The sequence below is a fragment of the Lepisosteus platostomus genome, chromosome 20, assembly GCF_059453375.1.
Source record: "Lepisosteus platostomus isolate fLepPlt1 chromosome 20, fLepPlt1.hap1, whole genome shotgun sequence".
Taxonomy (NCBI): Eukaryota; Metazoa; Chordata; class Actinopteri; order Semionotiformes; family Lepisosteidae; genus Lepisosteus; species Lepisosteus platostomus.
The window spans coordinates 11,277,535-11,298,892 of NC_142630.1; the positions used below are offsets into that span (position 1 = coordinate 11,277,535).

General features: G+C 34.2%; 1 protein-coding gene across 1 annotated transcript in view; it reads left to right on the plus strand.

Moving 5' to 3' along the window:
- itfg1 (integrin alpha FG-GAP repeat containing 1) overlaps positions 1-21,358 on the plus strand; it is a 112,517-nt gene that overhangs the window by 20,824 nt on the left and 70,335 nt on the right. Inside the window, exons 8-9 of the mRNA XM_088614189.1 lie at positions 6,028-6,109; positions 14,555-14,649. Of these exons, the coding sequence (XP_088470315.1) occupies positions 6,028-6,109; positions 14,555-14,649 (177 nt within the window). The remainder of the gene's footprint in view (positions 1-6,027; positions 6,110-14,554; positions 14,650-21,358) is intronic.

A 21,358-nucleotide genomic window follows, 5' to 3' on the forward strand; every position in this document is an offset into this window, starting at 1 on the left:
TAATTTAGCCTGAGTGACCTTTTATTTTAGACAGCTTTTGGGATGAGTAATAAATAACCAGCATCAACTGGCATCTGCTTTAGTTAATTATGTGGCCTTACGTTGCATTTCAAAAACCTGCTCTGTTGCCAGTTTCTAAAGGGAAATTTGGACTTTCTGAACTTTTTTACAAGTATTTTTTCTGTTGTTGTAGCTATAAAAGAGTCTGTCATTTTAATGTATTTTAATTTTAGCTTTCTCACATTCCCAGAGTTGTTTATTTATGTATGTGAGTTTTTTTGTTTTGTTTTTCTTTTGTCAGTCAGGGTTTTAACTGGATTTGCATGGGTCTTTACTTAATCCAAGAAGAATTCACTTATCTAAAGAAACTACTTTATTTCTTTCATTTGTTCCCCCCCCCCCCTTGATAAAAAGGATACATATAACATTTGGATTCTAAATGCTGCTACCATAACACATTGATCAGTTAGGTTTGCACAGGCATAATAGATTTATATTTGCAAAAAAGGTCAATAATGTGTAGTATAATTTATGCAAATGTATTTGTGTGATGCACTTTTTAATAAAAGTAATATGGAATCTGCTTTCTTTTAGAAAGGAATATCTGAAGTACTGAAATTTTGTCTCTTGTGCAACTATCCTTGAGCATCTGTTAATCCATTTGCATTATAATATAGAATCATATTGCAGAAATGGTCTTGAAAAATCGCAGGGAAATGCATAATGCATCAGAAAACACTGAAAATAAAAGAAAATATCTGTTGTAAACAATACTTACAGAAACAGTTCATTCACACAAAAAAGAAAAATTGAAACTGATGAAAAACATGGAAAAGATCTGTTTTGCATAGAAATTCCCCCTTGGTTTAGAAAAAACAATGCATTAGGAATTAGGAAAAAAATCTAAAGGTCACTTTTAATATTGTTTCTTACAAACAGTTTGGATTTTTTATCTTTATTCAATTCTGATGCATTCTGTTGTTTGGTAGTGAGTCACCAAGATTAAGAGAAAATATTGTATGTGCCAAGCTAGTAATATGCTGAGTGTCTGCGATGGTCTTGTCCTCTTTCAATCCCAACATTACTGGCATGTTTATTACATGTATTCTATATATGACATCAATAGCTCAGATTTAGATCACCATGTCATATAATCTCAAAAGGCAGGTTTATGTGTATTGCTTTTCAGTGCTGCCTTTCCCTGTGACTTGGATAGAGATCAGAACTTGGTTTGCTGGTACCAAGCCATGGAAGTCAGTGTTGCTGTCCCCTGCAGTGCTTCAGGGCCTTAATGCTCCAGTGCATGCTCAGTGTATGCACAGATAAATTTCATTTACACTCACGATCCACGGTGTGTTAATAAAGGCACCCAAATTTCATTTCAAGAATGCACAGACTATTTGATATGAAATATTTCAAAGAAAAGGTATTGGCTGGTGTGGTAACTTACAGTAGGAATCGGTAAATGTTCACCTTTTCTACTCGGGGACCATTTCCTGTGAAAACAGAAATAAGGTCAAATCAGTTAAAGCAAATATATTCATTAATAACTCAAAATAATCCCTTGCTTTTAAACTTTTAACATCAGTTAAATACCTGTGTCATAGAAATTAGTTGGCTTATATTCTGAATAAAAGGCAGCCTTCATTATCTACCTGTTTTTGTAGTTCTGATTGCTAAGCTCAGAGTAAATAGCATTCCTGCTGCTGGCACTGTGAAATGCATTACAGATCAGTGCAGAGTCAGTACTGCTGGTAGTTCTACATATCTTTGATTCTTTTTTAGCATTTAATCAGTGTTGAACTGGGCATTGCAGCTATTGAATACTGAAAACATGAACTGAGAACTCAGCTCAAAGCAGTCTCAGTTTGTCTACACACAAGTGTATGTTATTTAGGAATATAACCCGTTTATTAGATGTTGAAAGGCAAAACTGTTTCAGTTGTTTCATAATTTTATTTACCCCATTTTTCCATATGTTACTGAACAGCAGTATTACTTCTTTTGATAGCTTACATGTGTTGGGAGCTAATTTAAATGAACAGGAACCCACATGAATGCTTTCAATATACTAAAATGACTTGGAGTGAGGAATAATAAGAAAGGTTTAAATGAGACTGGATGCTGCTGAGGAGGATGGAATAAAAATATGAACAAAAAAATATATATTTTAGCAGGAAAGTGAAATGTTTTTCATAAAGAGACTAAAGATCATCACTGTCTAAAATATAATACTATTAAATTGTTCAAAAAGATTTAATTAGTTTATTTCCTTGCTTTAAATAAAATATTCTTTAAATAAGATTAAGCCATTTAATTTATATTTACTTTTTGAACATGAAAACATGTTATGTGAATGTCCATCACAAAAATATGAAATTGTTTACAACTTTTGTAAAATAAAATTATTTGTAAAATTATATATTTGAAATAAAATAATAACGCAAATGTTCTATATTGTTTAACTATGTGAATCTTAATGGAAATGATTATATACTTCATTAGGTTATACATACAGTATGAACCTCCAGACAGAGCTGAGCCATTTTCATATGATCTTGCCCACCAAACTTAGGATGTATTTTCTTTTTTTCAGAAATATTTTAAAATTATATCCTCCACATGAACAGATGTATTGTTTCTGTATTTTGTACTTTAAAAAGCAACATTCATTATTGTATTACGCAATTTGTGATATTAATTAAAAATAATAAAATTGGATTTTAGTAATGTTCCACTGCTAATTGGTTCTCTTTTAAATGGACACCCATTAATGCTCAACAAATTGAATTAGGCCAATTAAAACGATACAGCTTAGGGATTTAAAATTATGTATGGGTGTCCATTGCTTAATGTATATTATGTAATGTACACGTATATTGCATGCAAATGCAAATGAGATTAGACATAATTTTATATATGCAAACTGTGCCTTGCAAAATAATTCAGATCCTTCCTAGAGTTTCCCATTTTTTTAATGATGCATACTATTTTTATTATTTAATATTATATTCACAACCTGCATGGTCAAACATGCTCAAACTGAAGACTTATAAGTTTAAGATACGTTATTTATCTGGTGGTGTCCCTACTTGTTTGATCATTTCAGAGACAGCCTGGTCTAGACAGTGTTGTGGTTAGTAAAATGCACGTTACATTTCTTGACGATTGAGTAGTTTGTGCTCACAGGGATATTCAGAGACTTCAACATTTATATAGTTATAAAATCAGTGACTTTATCCCTTACTTGCTCTGAAATCTCCTTAGTGTTCATGATTGCATCTTTTACTCGATATTCAATGACCTGACCAAGGAACCTCACAGAGACAGGTGTTTTATTCTGAAACGCAATAATTACACGCAGGGTGTGTGGCACAAAATCAACTAATTGTTGAACAGATTTAAAGGTAATTTTGAGCTCCTAAATTCATTTTGTGGTTTGAATATGTGTGAAATTGTGACTTTTCCATTTTTCTTTCATATTTTCTGTTTACTCCTTTATCCTTTGAAAGTGAATTTGTATACAGTATGTTACATTAATTTCTTGTTCAGAATGATTTGGCTGCAAGTTTTAAAGCAACAGAAAGTGACAGCTGTGCAAGGGTCTGATTACTTTTGCAAGGCACTATATATAGCGTGAGTCTTTACTGTATATTATAATATGTGGATTGACATAATTGTAGACAATTTTGTGTACATTATCTGTCTTTCAGACTTATGTTACACCAAAACTGTATATTCCATCAGAGATAAATGTGTTTCTATGTAAATAAAAAGGAAATCTCAATCTGAAATAGTTATTGATTGTCTAGGTTCCAATTCAGTATTCGTAATGACAAACAATGGTTTCTCAGCACCTATCTTCTTGTGTAAAAATCAATTAGCAATCACTGCTTTTTATTGTGTTGCCTAAAGAAACCATCCAAGACTGTGCCATCATTATGTTACTGACTATTTTATAGTAGGCAGTATTACAGAATAAATGTTCAGTCCTCTGTTCTTCAGCAGGGGCTGCTCTGCTAACTGTGCCTCACAGTTCCCAGCAGTACATCGGTTGGATAATTGATTGAAACATTTGGTCCATCATAGGTAGTTACCCGCGGTTATCTTCCCCTCTGATATCAAGCTGCTCGATCTCTGCAATCAGTGAGAACAACCAGCACACTGAGCACATGCCTTCCATCACAATCAGCTGCCGCTCATCCATTCTTCATCACTGCGGGTGATTCTGTTGGTTATTTTTTTAGCTTCAGGAGCTACTGTTTCATGCCAAAGCCATTTCGGTAACATTTGGAATATAACAAAGAATGATTTTAAGTTCAGCTTCCATTGTAAATGAGATTTTTTTCAACATTTTATTTATACGCATACTTACAGGTTTCCAGTCTTCATGTAGCACTTGTACCCAAATAACGTTAGCAGGGAAGTGTTTCTAACAAAATCCCTTTGTCTTCTAGTGTATGCTAAATTCATAATGATTCAAGTACTAAGTATTCCCCCGCAGGAATTCTTAAGCACTGAACAGTGCACCCCAAAAGTGCTAATTGTTCGGTTGAATACTAGCAATATGAAATTAATTTGCTGGAATAAAGTCACAGCACATTTGAAATCTTTAAAATACTTTGTCATAATCTATTGATATGACAGTGCACATTGATGGCAGTCACATCTTCTAGTGATGCAGACATTAAAAGAAAACAGTTCAACTTCTTACCTGATTTTTTCTTCTGTGCCTTTTGATAAGACAGCCAAAGGGTGTTTGATTTGGTTAATTAAATGTTTAAATCATCATTTGTTTTAAGATTTAGTTTTGGTCTAATAGTAAATCCATGATTAAATGTTTAACATTAATGCTATTTGAGTGAAAAGAATGTGATTTGTTTTCATCTTATACATTCAGTTTAATTAACTTTAGTGTATGGTACAGCATCTGTAAATCCTATCTATAGTGGAACTAAGTTAAGTGTGTAGATACAACTAACTGAAGGTCAAGTACTGTATCACTGTTAAATAAAAGCTACCACAAGAAACATAATGAGGACTAATTGTCATTTATCTTTAATGTTAGGCAGAAGAGTAATGTTCTGAAGAATCTTTATACAGTAGCTATTTTCAGTATAACAGTGCCCTGTTGTTCTGAAATGGTCTATGTTCTCTTGTATTTTTCATGAAATTATGAATCAGCGTTAAGTTAAATGGTTGTGGTTCAGAATTTAGTAGACGTTTACATTGGTTGACTTACATGACTCTTCAGATGATTTAAGAGAAAGGATGTGGAACATGGGATTAACCAAAAGCTCTGATTGGAGCATAAGAAAGAATGTTTATCAAGATGTAATAGGGTGAAGGGTAAATTGTGACAAAAGCACACATTTGGAGCGCTATGTATGGCACAAGCAGCCTTTGCTGTCAAGAATGAAATGTATCACATGGTTTTATACATTCAGTGGTGGAACTTTATTTTGAAGGGACTTTCAAGATTCTGCACGCCATAAGGCAGGAGTCTTGATGTTTAAAGTCAAGCTGTAGTTCACTAAAGAAACGCTGCACAAGTCTGACTGTGTGACAGCTGAACTGTGAAATCCTCCCTCTGAAAGATAGGGCCCATGACATATCCTAACAGCAAGGGAGTTCTTCTTATAGGTTAACTAACTTGTTGTCCTTGAAGCAAGACGCACTGTGTGGCAGCACTCTTCAGCTTACAGAGATATCTAACCTGCACTGCTTGTTTAGTTTTATAAAGCACTTAACTCCTTTGAACCCGAGTGTGTCTGTTTCAAATACATTTCTAATTACATCTGAAGAGATTTCTGAAGATTCAAGAAACAACAATTGTGATGTCTTAAAAAAAAGTTTATTCTGTTACAATATTATTCTCAGCCTGAACTAGTAAACAAAATTATTTAAATATTTTCAATGAAATATCAAAAACCAAATATGTTAATTAATCTTTAGTAAGATAAAGGGTGTGACTATTGATTGTGTATTACGGATGCTACTCATTAAAATATTATTGTTTTAAACTAGGATGGGAACTTCTCCAAAACCACCATATTGAAAACTCCAGATAAAGTGGCTATCACTGGACAATCAGCTTTTGCGGACTTTGGTAAGATTGTTCTTTCTTTGTTGTACAGTATTAATTTTACTTCATTTTCACATCAGTTCTCTTTCCCATTTCTAATAGATTTTATTGAAGAAATTTAATTCAGCACATACGGGCCAGAAATCATCTTGATATTTTTCTTTAAAGAATATTAGTCTACTTTTTTGGTCTGTGTAGCAACCATTTTTGTCATAACCTCCTTAAAAAAATCCCAATTTCAAAAAGCTTGTTTTGTCTCCTTTGATTTTTTTGCATGTCTGAGATGAAGATTTAGCGCATATGAAACATCTTCAGCTTCAGCCACCCAATCTCTATACCTTTCACATTAACGAACATGCTTTGTATTTTCCAGTGGTTAATTTGTTACCAGAAGCTAATTCTTTACTACTGCAAATCATGAGCTATGTTTCTTGTGGTGGACACAAGTGTACTTTCAGAATTAACAATGCAAATTCAACTAATCTGAATACATAATGTCTTGGGAAATACTGAAAGGTTGGTATTTAACAGCACTTTGGAAGCGTATAATTACTGTAATTTAAATAATTGATTAGAAAGGTGAAATGGTAAGTAAAAAAAAGCTTTTCCCTGTTTGGATTTTGGCCTTTTGTTCAAAGCACTTGGTTATCTAAGCAAACAAGGACTCTTCATTATTATAATCTATTATTTTCTGTGTCACTATGGAAATTTCATTTCATCGGTTACCATGGTTAGGATGATCAATCCTCAGGAGGCTGTGTATTTTTAAGAGAGGTGTTTCTGAAGAGGAGCTAAACAAAGGCTGTGGGCCAAGGTTTTGGATTTCATTTAGCGAAATCTCATTCTTGGTATAGCTTTTAAGTTAAACAATGGCAGTGTTCATAAGCAACAATGCAAGATAAGAGATAGAGCTTAATTGCTTTTTGTCTTGTTTCTGAACCAAGCACTTTTGTTTAGGAGTCTAATTTTCTTAACTTACATAATCATTCCCTTGTTATAAAAATGCAGTTAATTATATGGGCCTATGGGCATAGTTAAATAGAAGGAAGCCATTCAGTCAGTTTGACATTTATGCACTGTGGCATTTATTCCATGTTAAAGACTGACGGTTGAACTTGTAATTTAGGACACCTCATGACAATTTTATGATAAAAACTTCCTATCACTTGTATGTTAACACTTCTGTCAGGGAGTCCCATATTCATGTAATAATAATGTCGAGGTCTTCATTGCTGTTTTACTGTTCGGTTAGATTAATAAAACAGAATCTCTTTTCAAGCAACCTCTTTTCATGTAAATCAGTTGTAAAGAAGGCTGTAACATTGTAATGTTTTCATCTATATTTATTATTTTTCTTTCCTGAAATATGTAAAATATTTCTGTTGCCTGCTATTTATGTGTTGGAAGATTGATTAGCTGTACATCATTTATGTTTTAAGGGCATAGTGTGAAACAGTAGGATATAGGTGTAAAATGAAGTTAGTTGATTTTAGTCCGTACATCCTATGTAATCATGCAGGGGACGTCTTTGCTCAATTATGGAACCAGGAATGGGTATAGGTATCTTAAATTACTGCTGATTTTCTACATTGCTTTTAAGACAGTTCCTAGATTAATAAATGCAGTGCTGGCCAAAAGTATGACATAAGAGATGACCAAATACACATTTTAACATCAGTATAATTAATGTATTAGTTTACACAATTATTCTGAGATAAAAACAACAAACTTTGTTAGTCAATTTTAAACTGTTTTTTTTTTTTGCCTGTGGAAGTAAATTTCCTCTTGTTTTAAATAACCACATAGTCTATGCTTCTAGCTGTAGACAGCATTTTTCTGAATTTGTGATATTCCAGCACTAATCAGAGTATTAATCTCATAATGCATTTTTCTTTAATTTTCCTTTGATTTTGATCTTAAATCTAGGTCTTTGGTTGGTAAGTGATTTGAGAACCTAGGTGACCAGATTATGTTCTGAAGGACACAATGGTCTCCTTGTATTTTCAATAGCATTTCAAAATAGTATGCATTGTCACCTGGTATTTCTCTTTATTTAGAATTGTAAAACAAGAAAGACTTCCTTTTATATAAACCCGTGGCTTACTCTGTTCAGATTTTCCTGTTTTTACCTGATGAGCCGAAGTGATCATTTTATTTTTGTGAATGTCATGAAAGTGATTAACAGATATTAAGTGAAGCATATGTTGTGATGTATCTCGCGAATGTATTTTTGTACCTTTGGATGTCTGCTGCCATGCAACACTATTAATCATCTGTATCAGGAGCGATGCACCTTTACTGAAGATCACAGCAGGGGCTTCTTACATTTCCTTAGGGATCTGTCCAATCCATAGGTCTCACTCAAGTCAAGTTATAACTCACCTGAAGTTGGTTTATGGGCCTTTGCAGCAAAATAGCTAATCAGTGTAAATCATTCAAGTCAATGGACTGCTCTCAGTGATGTAGTAAAGCTTCGTACTCTTCGAAAGAAGTTAAGACTATGGTACATAAAAAGGGTATAGGTATTTTTGGAAAACTGCTGAGTTTGTGAAACCGTATTTGTTTATAGGCACTTTCGGTGTGGCAGGAGGGTAGGGTTCCTCAGACAGGCTTTGCATTTAAAATGGTTGTTATTGATTTCCTGGTATTCAAAAAACCAACTCCTTGGGTCATGTGAAAGCCGAGACAGAAAGATCTAGGGGCTGAAGGGAATGCAGTGCACTGTGCTGCATGCTTAATGATTTATGGGGCTCTGCGTGAAATGTATGGATTGTGACAGGGATATAAAAAATTGTTGGAATACTGTCTTGTAATTAAGATGAAAAAAATAAATGAAAAACAAATGTCCAAGTGGTAGAGAGCCATGTGACATTTGAACCTTTACTGAAGCTTTGTTGGCTAAATGAAAGAAAATCTTATTTGTTTTCCTAGACCTTTTATTTCTTGCACTACTTGCAGTGGATCATTGCCTTGTATCCCCTAGTGGTTCTTTCTCTGCATCACTTCATCCAGTATAATTATAATACCTTATTCTGGGGCACAGTTGCAGATGATGTGTTTTGCTAAACTTAACCAAAATACAGAACAAAACAATTGTTTTTTCGTTAAATTGTCTTAGTAAAAGAAAATAGAAAAATCAGCTCAGGTCTAAATTGGGATTATGAGCTCAATCTCTGTAGTGAAATCATAGATATAAGAGAATTGGCATTAGCAGAAGGACAGCAGATACAATCCACCTCTATTTTTTAAGCCACTTTCAGACATGCAGTTAAGGTTTTCTAAAAGATTTCATGTTTAACTCAGTTCCTATTTATGGTTTGAAAAGAACAATTATAACATCTTATTTTGATATCTTGATTTAATTATAATAAATATGAAGTAATAGTACATTGGGCATTTTAAGATGATTGTTGCACTAAAAATTTAAAGTATGTAGAACTTCTTTATTTAAGACCAACGTGTCTAGCTATCCAAAAAAGCTAGAGCCCAAAGAAAAATATTTACCAAAAGGCAGAGTGTTCTTAGCTGCCATTCCAGGTCACTGAGTGACCATGCCTTCTTCTTGTCCTGAGTGATTCTAAAACTCTAACTTAGTTCTTTAATATTTCATAAATAAGGCGTGAATGCAAAATGTAAATGCATGAAAAATATTGGACTATTAATTTTGTCAGCCCTTGATTATAATAATAAAATATTACTGAATATTTACTTTGAAAGGCAGAAAAACATCATGCTTAATAATATTCAAAACGGTTATTTCATATGAATAGCACTGCTTTAATGAAAGCTTGAAAATACAATTTAAACTTTTTAAAACTATTTTAAAACCCTTAAACAGATATGTAAATCAAAATAATAGGAACAGTAACTTTGTTTAATAATAAAAAAACAGTTATAAACCCTCTGGACAGCAGTTTGTTGTTCAAGATGATTATTTTCTTGAATATAAACTAACATTTTAGAATATATTCTTACCTCTTTTTGAACTCTAACTGTGCATAGTTTCTAGCAAGAAGAAATATCACTGCCAACCTACATTTATTTGAGAGGGTTGTAGTATACATGCATTTTGTTCTCAGTTCATAAACAACAGAGAAATACAGTGCATATTGACTTATACATACGTACACAGGAAACAGACCTGAATTAATTAGTATTAGTTGAGGTTGATTAATATGTATACAATGATGAATTTTGAAGTAGCATTTGTTTTCCAGATAAAATTTTAGTCTACACTTGAAATGTTTTATGAACAATCCATCATTGTTGAGTTTTGTAGGTTGTAATTAACGTACCATTCTTCATTTATCCATTAACTAAATTTCATTAACCTATGTGATCGTAAGACTGAAGACTGAAATTATTCATCTGTTCATGGTCTTGAACCACTCTTTAAAATGTTACTTTTTTATTAATTAACAATTTGTTTAGTTCTGTATGTAGGCCATTTGTGAGACCCCTCTTTATGGTATGTTCTTTAAATACCAATCAAACTAAATTTCCAGACTAATTACTATTAATACAGAGAACCTCTTCTTTTGAAAAACATGGATTTGATCTCAAGGGATCACACAAAAGCAGATTCTTTCCTTTTAAATGTAAAAGAACTTAAACTTCATACAAAATGAAATACTATATTCATACAAAGTGTGAACAAAGTGATGAGTCCTTTAGACAATGTGATGTTTGATGTCCATTTAAAATTATTCCAGGCACACTTTCACAAATTCCTGTGTTTTTTTACTTCTTTTTATGCCACTGTAAAGAATGCTTTCAAAACCTATTCTAAAATGACCTTCCTCTGAGGATGCACACCCTTCTCTTATTGCAGGCAGAAAGAGTGCTGCAATTTAGAGAAAGACCAAAACTTTTTGAACCATTTCTACTACCTGAAAAAACAGAAGTATACTCAACCTTAAATTTTATTTTTTATTGCCCAGAATCAAAAAGGTTGATGTACTCCTAAAGACTGCTGCTTCTATTAACATGAAGGATTGTTAGGAGTCTTGCATCCTCCAAACTCAGCAAATGGGGCTCTCATAACCAAGTCCACAACAGCAGAACAGGCAGAACATGTTCCACCTTAAATATCTCAGTGGATCTTCTGACAGACAAAGGCTGCAGCAGAGAGACCTCAAGCATCTTGGTCTGCATCATTTTGAATCACAATTGTATTCTGTCAAGATGTGTGGAAGAAAGTGTTCAGTGGTTTCTCCACAAATAGCAGATGTCATACAGAGACTTGTTCCATCCCTAGCACATGGTCCAAGCCCTTTGGTGACCAGCTAATGGTGACCGAAGAAGGTCAGTCATGTCTAGAAGCTCATAGTCATGATCTGGGAACTGTTACAAGAGGATTGTCAAGGCCTTGAGTTGAGGTTGAAGTGCATTTTGGCAACTACAACTGTGACTGTGCAGCCCTTCTGAGGATCCACCATGCTCAACCATTCTGGGGGCGAGGCTAGAAAAGGTTCCTGAAAAAATAGTCTGCCTCATCACGTATGATTAAATAGTCCCATACGGAGAAATCACCTTCTTGCCATTGAAAATCACAAAAGATAGTCTAGACAAATTTACACAGAGTGCTGTACTTCATTTGTGGCCCAAGGACTCCAGAGACATGATATCAATATCACCCTAAGTGAAAACTGATTAAATGGAAATGTTTACATTTCCCAAAGCATACAGAAGCCCAAGGTATACAGAAGTGACAATATTTTCTTCTACAAGTGAAAATCAGAGGAAGAATGTCAGATTCATGGAGCTCAGTTTGTCATCAAGCATGAATCATCAACCACATTCATGAGTTACCTGTTGGAATCAGTGAATGCCCCTTAATAATAATAATAAACGTTATTTTATATGCGCATTTAAAGGTGGCTTCTCAAAGCGCTTCCCTTGACTCTTTGTCTCAAATTAACAAGGAGCCATGGTAGGCATCAATACACTAGAATATGATTGAATTTGACATTGCCCATATTTAATATCATGCTTAAAACAGGAGTTCATGACTGCTGGACCCCATCTTATCTGTTCAAATATGTTTATCAAATTAGATCTCAAACACGACCTGAAAAGAAAATGAAAGCTCTCTAGGAACCAACCAAAAGAGAGGAGAATGCATTAAGGAAAAACTCTTCATCCTCAATCAAGAACAGAGGAAAGGTATAAACACTACTTGGGAAGATGTCAAGACAGCACACATGGAGCAGATCCATCACTGAACCATTTGAATTCCAGACAATAGTCAAACTTTGGTGTGTCATCGTCGACTCTGATGTGACTCTGTTTTCATTATTTCTGATTCTAATATAGAGCATAAAGCAAAGAGCATGGAGTAACTTCAGTCAAACTCCAGTATGGTGATGATGCTATAGTATGTGCTTTGACATAAATGGATCTCCAGACAAATGTCAGCAATATTCATTAAGGTATATGAGGAGACTTAAAATTAAGAAGACCAAAATTCTCAGCAAGTGCAAAATTCACACACCTCAGTGACATTGATTTTGATTCACCATGAGTCTCTGAAGAATTAGAGCATTTCTTATACCTTGTGATTTAAGTTTCACAGATGACTGATATTGATAAAAAAAACACCCAGCATCACCTGAAATCTGCAAATGCAGCCTTCAGCTCTTGAGTTTTTGAGAAAACTGAAAGCAAACTTATTGTCTACCATGCAGTCACCATTCTTACTTTATCGTAGGGAGCTGAATAATGAACAACATTAAGGAGACTCATAAAATAATTAGACTTGTTGATTGTAGATACATAAAGATTTTATGTATTAAATGAGAGGAGAGACTCATGAGCATCAGTGCTCTCACCTGCGCCGGCACTAACAAGCATTGAAATATGACCATTCACTATCAGCTCTGTTGGGTTTGTAATGTCATTTGGATGTCAGACTTTGGGCTCCCAAAGAAGGTTCTCTTCTTTTGATCGTAGCCATGGCAGTCACACCAGAAGAAGAATTTCAGAGGTACATTAAAATAATATATGAAGAAAACATCCTACAATCTGAAGGACAGCAAATGATTGCATGAAAGGGTCTTCATTAAACAGTATAACAGTATAATTTTGTATCCAAAAAATGTATTGCAAAATGTAAATAGTTCACCAAAGGAAATGCTTTATTTGAAATGTGCTGTATAATGGTTTCATAATCCCTTTGTAACTGCTAAGTGAAACGTTATAATCACATGTACAACACTTTACAGGGAATTATGAAGCCATTCTACAGCCTCATTCAAATAAAGCATTACTGGAGTTTTTTTGTGTTTTATTGATTTTTTTTTAACATTCATGGGTACCAGACTTGCTTATTTGTGAAAATTAGGTGAGAATTTTCTGTCCGAGATATTAGAAGGCAGTGCTCTTTTTTCATTCATGTGATACAGTTTCCAAGTTACTTCCTGCAGATGTAGTGAAAACCATCTTAGAAAACTACCAAAGCAAATAACTGAGATAATTAGTCTGTTAATGGTTTTAAACCTATAATTCAAAAGTGTCAGTCCATGTTTTTATTTGATAAATGTCTATAAATACACTAGAAGGTTACGTTTTTGCCAAAGTTCTGTTCTGTAAGTAGGGACACTGATCGGCTTCATTCAGTTGCAGCCTTTGTTTTATTATAATGAATCTGAAGACTTAATGGATACAGAACATATGCTAGACAAAACATTCCATCTGCTTTATTATACCAGTAATTGCTTTTTGAAGTGACAGTGCCCTGTTGCATAATTCATTAATTGGATTTACTATAATCAAGAATCACAATGACTAGCACAATATTAGGAATGAAACAACTTGCTTATTAATATTTTTACTATTATTTTGTTGAAATACCTAACTGTACTCAATATTGTCCAATAGTGCCATTGGACACAGCTTGTTATAAATCAGCATTATTTGTTCTTAATAATTTGATCTTATTACAATGTTTTTGACACGAGTAGATGGGCCATCATTCATCACCTCCTTGGTGATCTAATCTTCGAGCAGCATATGGAGATGATGTTTCATGAGAAATCATGTTTAAATCAATGATGACTTTCACAATTGTATTATTAATTGAAATTGACATGGCAAAAAGCAAAAGGTTCCAGGATGTGTTTTTTGATCAGCAAACAAATACATGTTCGATAAATGCCTACATCCTCACACATTTTACCTATATGCCTCTAGGTATTGCACAGGTACAACAATTGCATTTTCCTTAACATTACATCAGATTTTTTTTTTTTAATGTGACAAAAATACAAATGCATATAATTTTAGTTCAGAGTGCCTTAATACCAGAGGCAGAAGTCACATGTAAAAGGCAGTGGGTTGTAATTTGTTGTACTGATGTATATTCACCCGATTATCTGTTGTCTGTAATTCACATTGTTATCATGTATACTTTATTCTATGAAAGTCATTAGGTGTCTGAAGCAGCCTCACTTTTTGTTTCCGTTTTTGCAGATGGTGATGGGTTTCAAGACCACCTGCTGCCTGTCTGTATGGATGATGGCTGTCAGAAAAGTGCAATATACGTCAGCAGCCCAGGGAATAAGGAGGTACTGTATGCAAAAGCTCTGCTTTTAGCAGAAACGTGGAAGGAAACAATTTGTCATATATGACATACAAGGACAAAATCCTTTATTGGCTTGCGACATCTTCTATTTGACATCGTGATGTTGTTTTGTAAAACTACCTGTCTGTAAGTGCTCTTGTGCATAAATGTTGCTGATGGGAGGTGTTGTTTATTTACTGAAGTGCCTCATCACTGCAAAGAGGGTTTCGTGTTTTTTTGGGGGGTACTCGGTGACCCTCAAATTGGTATTCTTTTTTTAAGTAGACTATTTGTGTTGAGTCATTATTATTTTTTTATACTTGGTTTCCAAGGCGAATTTTTGCACACAATTGTAATTGGCAGGTCTTTACACAAACCGTGTCATAGTCACATTTTGTGCAGAAGGTAAAACGGATAGAAAAGAAGCATATTTTGCAGGAGATAAACAAAGTAAGACTTTTTTAGGGAAAAATTGCTGGCTTGTTTCCAACATTATCCTGAAGGGGTTTACAAATCAGACAGGTCTTACAACTTGTGACTGCATAGCCACTTTTTGAAACAAACTGTAGAAACTCTATACTTTTGACACTAGAATTTAACGCCGTTCTGTTTTACTTTTTATATATTTATGCGGTATCGCATAAAACAAAATTCAGATATTACAGTGAATATTTGTCATGTGATGGTTAAATGTCCAATAAATGAGAAGCATCTCCAGCTGCAATTGTGAAGATTAGAGAAAGCCTTAGATACAGTATATCCTGTTTTAGAAGAATATGTGTGATCATATTTGTATTTTACAAGTATAATGTTTTCATTAAATGTAAATCCCATTTATATGGATAAGCTTTGAACAATACTCTTTACAACCCGTGTTCAAAGGAGTTCTGTTTAGGTAACCAGTTGCAATATTAGTAATATATATCTGCCAGGATTTGGGCTGAAAGCAGATATGTTAAGGTGCCTGTTATGCACAGAACAGCCCATAAGGGAAATGCACATACAGCAGAAGCATATGGTTTGCTTGCTGTAATATATCTGGAGGAAAGTCCACCCATAATTCTTTGTTGAGCCATAGACTTTATGCAATTGCTAAAAATTGCATGGGAAGGCTTGAATGCTACATAGTGTACATGGAGAAGGAAGAACATGTGATATTGTTTTGCATTTCTGGAATTCCTCATCCAACATGTAGAAATTTGTTCAATTTTAATGTAGTGTACAGTATGAGATGTTAATTTTCACACACTTGACAATAATTGCTATCTGTCTTTTTTAGTACTTAATTTGTTTAGTATTGGATCAATGAAAAAATGCTAGTCTATGCAGTAAATAACTAGTGGTCTCATACTTACACATGTGTGCTTTCCATTTTTAGTCACGATGTCTTAAAACAGTGAAACATATCTGTCTCCTTCCATGGTGTTCCACAATCCAAGCAATTTCTTAGGTCTCTTAGGTCTGTAGCAGGTTGACACCACAGGTAAGGGTTAAATTGGTTTCATAAAGGCCAGTTATTGCGTTAAATTGTTATTAATAGTCAGACTAAGACTAAACCACCAGAACTAGACCTATGCATTGTTCCCTGCCTGCACATGTATACTGAGTAAAACACGCTACTGCATAAAATCAAGTACAAATGGCATACCCAAACTGAAATAATCACAGGCAGTGTTGTTTTGATAAGTGCATATGTAGAAGACGAATGATCATATGAGCACTGAAGCTTTCGAAATGGCCATTATCATCTCAGTAACTGACTTCTCAAAGCATCATTCACAGTGGGATCAGTTATGGTTGATTCAGTTCTTTATATGGAGAGCTCAATGTCTTCTTTTCAGGGGGAAAATCTTCTGTACAAACCTTCCATTTACATTTTAAACGTTGGTTTCAGCCAGGAAAAGAGACCAGGCAGTAAGGAAAGGACGTATTCATGAGTTCTGACACTTACAGGTGCCTTCAAGGTTGAGAGAGGTTTGTCACAGTGATAGGTGATGATCTTCATGCATTTTCACTGTCTCAACAGTGTCACCTGCACCCCCTGCTACTTTTAATGAGGCATTTGCGTTATTTACATTCTGAGTTCAGGAGCATCTGTAGAGCAAAAGAATTGCCATGTTAGTGCTGAATGAGCTGACAGCACCTTCATTCATTTTGCGGAATGATTCAGCTGAACATTAGCCAAGTGTCAAAGGTTGACATGCAAAATCTTTGAGTAGTCTTGGAGTTTGTCCTAATCCACTTTTTTTCTGTTTTGTGAAAACAACAGCTGCCAAGTTTCACAGAGCATTTTTCGATCCATGAATTCACCAAGAATATCACACTCAGTTTTATTCAGTTGTCAGTAAAGCTGCCTCTGTCAGTGAAACATTGTGTGCTGTTGGGTGTCACTGATAAATAAATAAATAAGTCGCATTAAAGTGAACAGGTTGAACACAATGCTTCACTGATAGAGGTAGCCCTTCTGACAACTGTCAGTCACAGTATGACGAGTCTGTCCTGAAACCACAACAGTGGATCCCGTTAACAAGTCAGAGAGTGTAAATTGCAGACATTGTTTAACTCAATTATGTCCCAAGAAAGCACAAAGTCTGACCCAGCCACTAAATCTTTATGTGCACAAACACTGCATCCATTTTGTGTTTGAATTTATGCCTCTGTCCCCCCTCTTTCACCACCCCACTAACAAACAAAACTTATCAGTGCCAGATGCAGCATTACAGTTAATGTGTGCAGTGTGTACTGCTCTCAATCACTGGTTCAGCCCTTTATCTCAATGTTGAATGCATAGAGAATAAAAACAGAAAAAGCTTTGGCTTCTTAACTATACAAGGTTCTTCAATTTTCAAAAATATTTTTGCAGAATGTTTCAACTCTTCTTTTTTACTGTAAATACCTCCAATAAGTATATATAATAGGGAAGATACTTTATTAATTTATTAAACATAATTTATCATTTAGTTGTTAATTTTAAAGTAGAAGAGATGTAAAATGCGCTGGAGCAGTATCCTCAAATCCAAGCCCCTCAAAGGAATATATCTCATTATATCCATTCAGCAGTTCTCTTCAAGACATAATCTGTACCATCTAGTACACGTGAGGGTTATTCAGAGTTCATTAGGTTTCCATATTATTCTACTTAATTTATTATTGTTTATTTGCAACAAAATACCAGCAAAGAAAAAAGGATAATTCCAGTGTTGATTGTTCATGCAAACTAAGGTAGACTACACCTTTAGTGTGGTTTTCATGTCATACTGAAAGGAGGTTGAATAATGGCATTTAAATTAATCTTTTGTTCACAAACACTCTAGTTATGACTGTTTTTGTGCTAAACTCCTGCACTGTTGGTTCAAACTGGATTCAAAAGTATATACAATACCTTTCTGCCATTGGTATGAAGGAGGCAGGACTAAGTCAGTGCACATTTACTGACTCTCTGGGGTGTTCACAGCCAGTAATTTATAACCTGGGAAAATGCTGCAGCCAGACATGGCTGAATGACAAACCATGATTTAGGAGACTGTGAATGATAATATCTCAGCAAAAAAGAAGGAGAGGTCAAAATGTGATATTTTGGGTAGGAATGTCTAATTGCTGCAGATGTCAATCTGTAACTATTGATGACAACCTGAGTGCACAGAATTACAAGCCTTTTCTCCGGGCTGATTCTGATTTGACAGTATTTCAGCAGGATAATGGTTGTGTGGCAGCAGATAGTTATGCCGTGGATACCCTACTTGCCAGAATTGAGCTCCACTGAACATTTGTGGGATGAGTTTGGAAGATTTGGCATCTAACTATGTGGCTATATGAGGGAACAGGACAGAATACCATAAAATAACATGAGCATCCTGCTGCAAAGCATGGGTTGCAGATAAACAGCTTAAGTGGCTTCTTCATTTTTCCTTCTTCTTCCTCCTCCTCTTCATGGCCACATACCCTGATAGGCTGTGACTTTAACAGTAGACACACAGTGTGAATGCCGTTAATCAACATAATGAATTTAATTTGGTCATGTCTCTTCGATAAAATGTTAGAAAACATGGTACCAAAAATATATATAATTGTTATTCTCCTGAAAACCTTATATGAGTTTTTTTTTTTACATTTAGAACCAGTGTTTCTTCTGATGCTTGGTATATAATCATAATAAAATGAGAAGCAAAATTAGCCAAAAGACTATAAAGGCAGAAATCAACTTGGAAATTAGCAGTTTTCTTACTTATCAGTGCATTCATAAATGATCTCCCTGAGTGTGCAGACCTAAATTTATTGATATAATGTAATTCTTTGTACCGTTGCATTTCTGTGTTCTAAAAATTTAATTTCTCAGACTAATGAAGCATGTTTTATTTTGCGTAGAATCAATAAAATTTAGATTTGCTTGCATTATTATGTTTCGGTTTAATAAACAATTGAATGAAAAAAGTTGAAAGTAAAACACTTTATTAGAGATTGTAAACATCTATTTGGATGCCAATGAAAAATGTTTATATGTATATAAATTAAAGAACTCCTGCTGATCAACTGAGACACTGTTAGCTTGCATTTGCCAACTTGTTTAGCAGGTGTGTGTTTAGAATGAGATGTTTTAATGTTCACAATCTGATTTATTGTGTTTTCAGAGGAAATTAATGCAACTCCTTGTTTAAATTTGATGTTTTTTTAATTTTACACAACTTCAGAGATATAGTTCTGATCTGTGAAATATTCAAGTGTGTTGCATAATACACTTAACGTGATGGTTCATACCCAAAGTGAATAATTTTAATTGCAGTAGCTTGTAATGGTTAGTTGTGCTAGTCTTATACTGGAGTCTTTTAGTCTAGCCATAAAAATTTACCCTCACAGACTACATAGAACATCTCAAGGTTATTGTATTTTTTTATCACAAAAGCAGTACTGTGCAAGTTGGAGGTTGAATGCGTTTCACTGAATAGCCATTTAAAAAATACATACTGTAGGTACTGTCACTTAAATACTATACTGTTGCTGCTGACAGAAAACATCACTAAATATGAGTGGGCAATACAGTCTGCATCATCTTCATCCTAATATGTTTTTCAATGTGTTTTTACTATTAATATGTTTCTTTTCTTATCATTTATATAAAGGAACTTTATAGTATATTTTTCAGTTTACACTCAGGGAAAAAATGATTGATTTGGTGCTGTACATTAATATATTATATGGTGTCACTGGAATGATCAGCTTTTGCCAAAGAAAAATTATAATATAAACTTTCACTATGACATGGGTTAACTAGTCCCTTTGTTTCAGTTTTTAATTGGGCAAAAAAGGTGCCATATGTACAGATCTCTTTGTGTTAAAACCTTGTTATTCCTCTTATTTTCAAGCAAAACCAAAACATGTCGACAGTGTATTAAACTATTTTACCCATCACTAATGCATGTCATAATTTAATTCAAGCACTTTGCTTAATGGTTTACAAATATTACATTTTTGGTGTTCATCTAAAGTGAACAATATTATGATATTATACAGTGACATTACAGTGACTGGCATTTTTGAAAAAGAGTTTAATTTTTCATGGGTATTTATTTTCAAGTAAATAATCTTCATTGTTTTGACTATGCTAATTTGTTACTCAATGTATCATTGCCTTAAACGGTATTGATCATGATGTTTCATATTCTGTTGCTAGTACCTTGGATTACTTCTGTTTAAGATTATTCAAGTGATCTACCTGTGTAGTATATGTGGAATCTGTGTTACCTGTAGATTCAGGATTGGCATAGCAAAATACAGTAAATGTAATTCTAGGCATTTAATTGTTAATAAGATAGTTGCCTTCAAGAAATGGTGTTTCTTACATTAAATTAAGGATTCGTCTTAATTTTTCCCAGTAAATTTATAGATACAGTGGTGCTAGAAAGTTTGTGATCCCTTTAGAAATTTTTTAATTACTGCATAAATTTGACCTAAAATGTGATCAGATCTTCATCTAAGTCATAAAAATAGATCAAGAGAACCCAATGAAACAAATAACACGCAAAAGGATATACTTTTTCATTCATTTATTGATCAGAATGATCCAACATTAAATGTCTTTGTCTGAAAAAGTATGTGAACCAGTGACATGTATTGCCTTCCTAAAAAAGAATCTTCTAGAATAACCCCTTTCCATAAACCAGTTTCTGCCTTTAAAGGAAAGCACTGGCCTCAAAAGAAGGCTGACCCTTTGTGAATTGATTCAAAGTCGTCTGGCACAGTGAGTGTGAAACTGTGCCGTTTCAAGCTGCAGCCACAGAGCCAGCCTGCATTCATATTAAGCCACTATGCCAGAGATGCTCCCAGCTTGGATTTCTAAGATAGACCACTGTGCATCAATAATGGTGCTTACATAATTTGGCCAGCATTAATATTCTGAATGTGTTCAACCTTGTATTTTAAACGAGCATAAAAATGCACATCCACCCCCGTGCTTGCAAATATTTCACAATTTGATTTACATACCCACAATATTTTATTTCCATTTTTAAATTGAGATGTATTTTGTAAGCTTGTTGAAGCTTCTGTGGTAAATGACTTATAAAGTGCTCCCCCTCTTCTCCAAAAATATGCTGCAAGGCTATGTGCCAAAATCACAGATCATGGCTTCTTAGTCACATTGTAAGAAGAGGACTGCTCTTTTGTTGTATTTCCATAGTCAATCGTGGTATTCGTCTTTCTGAATGTTTTTACTGGGG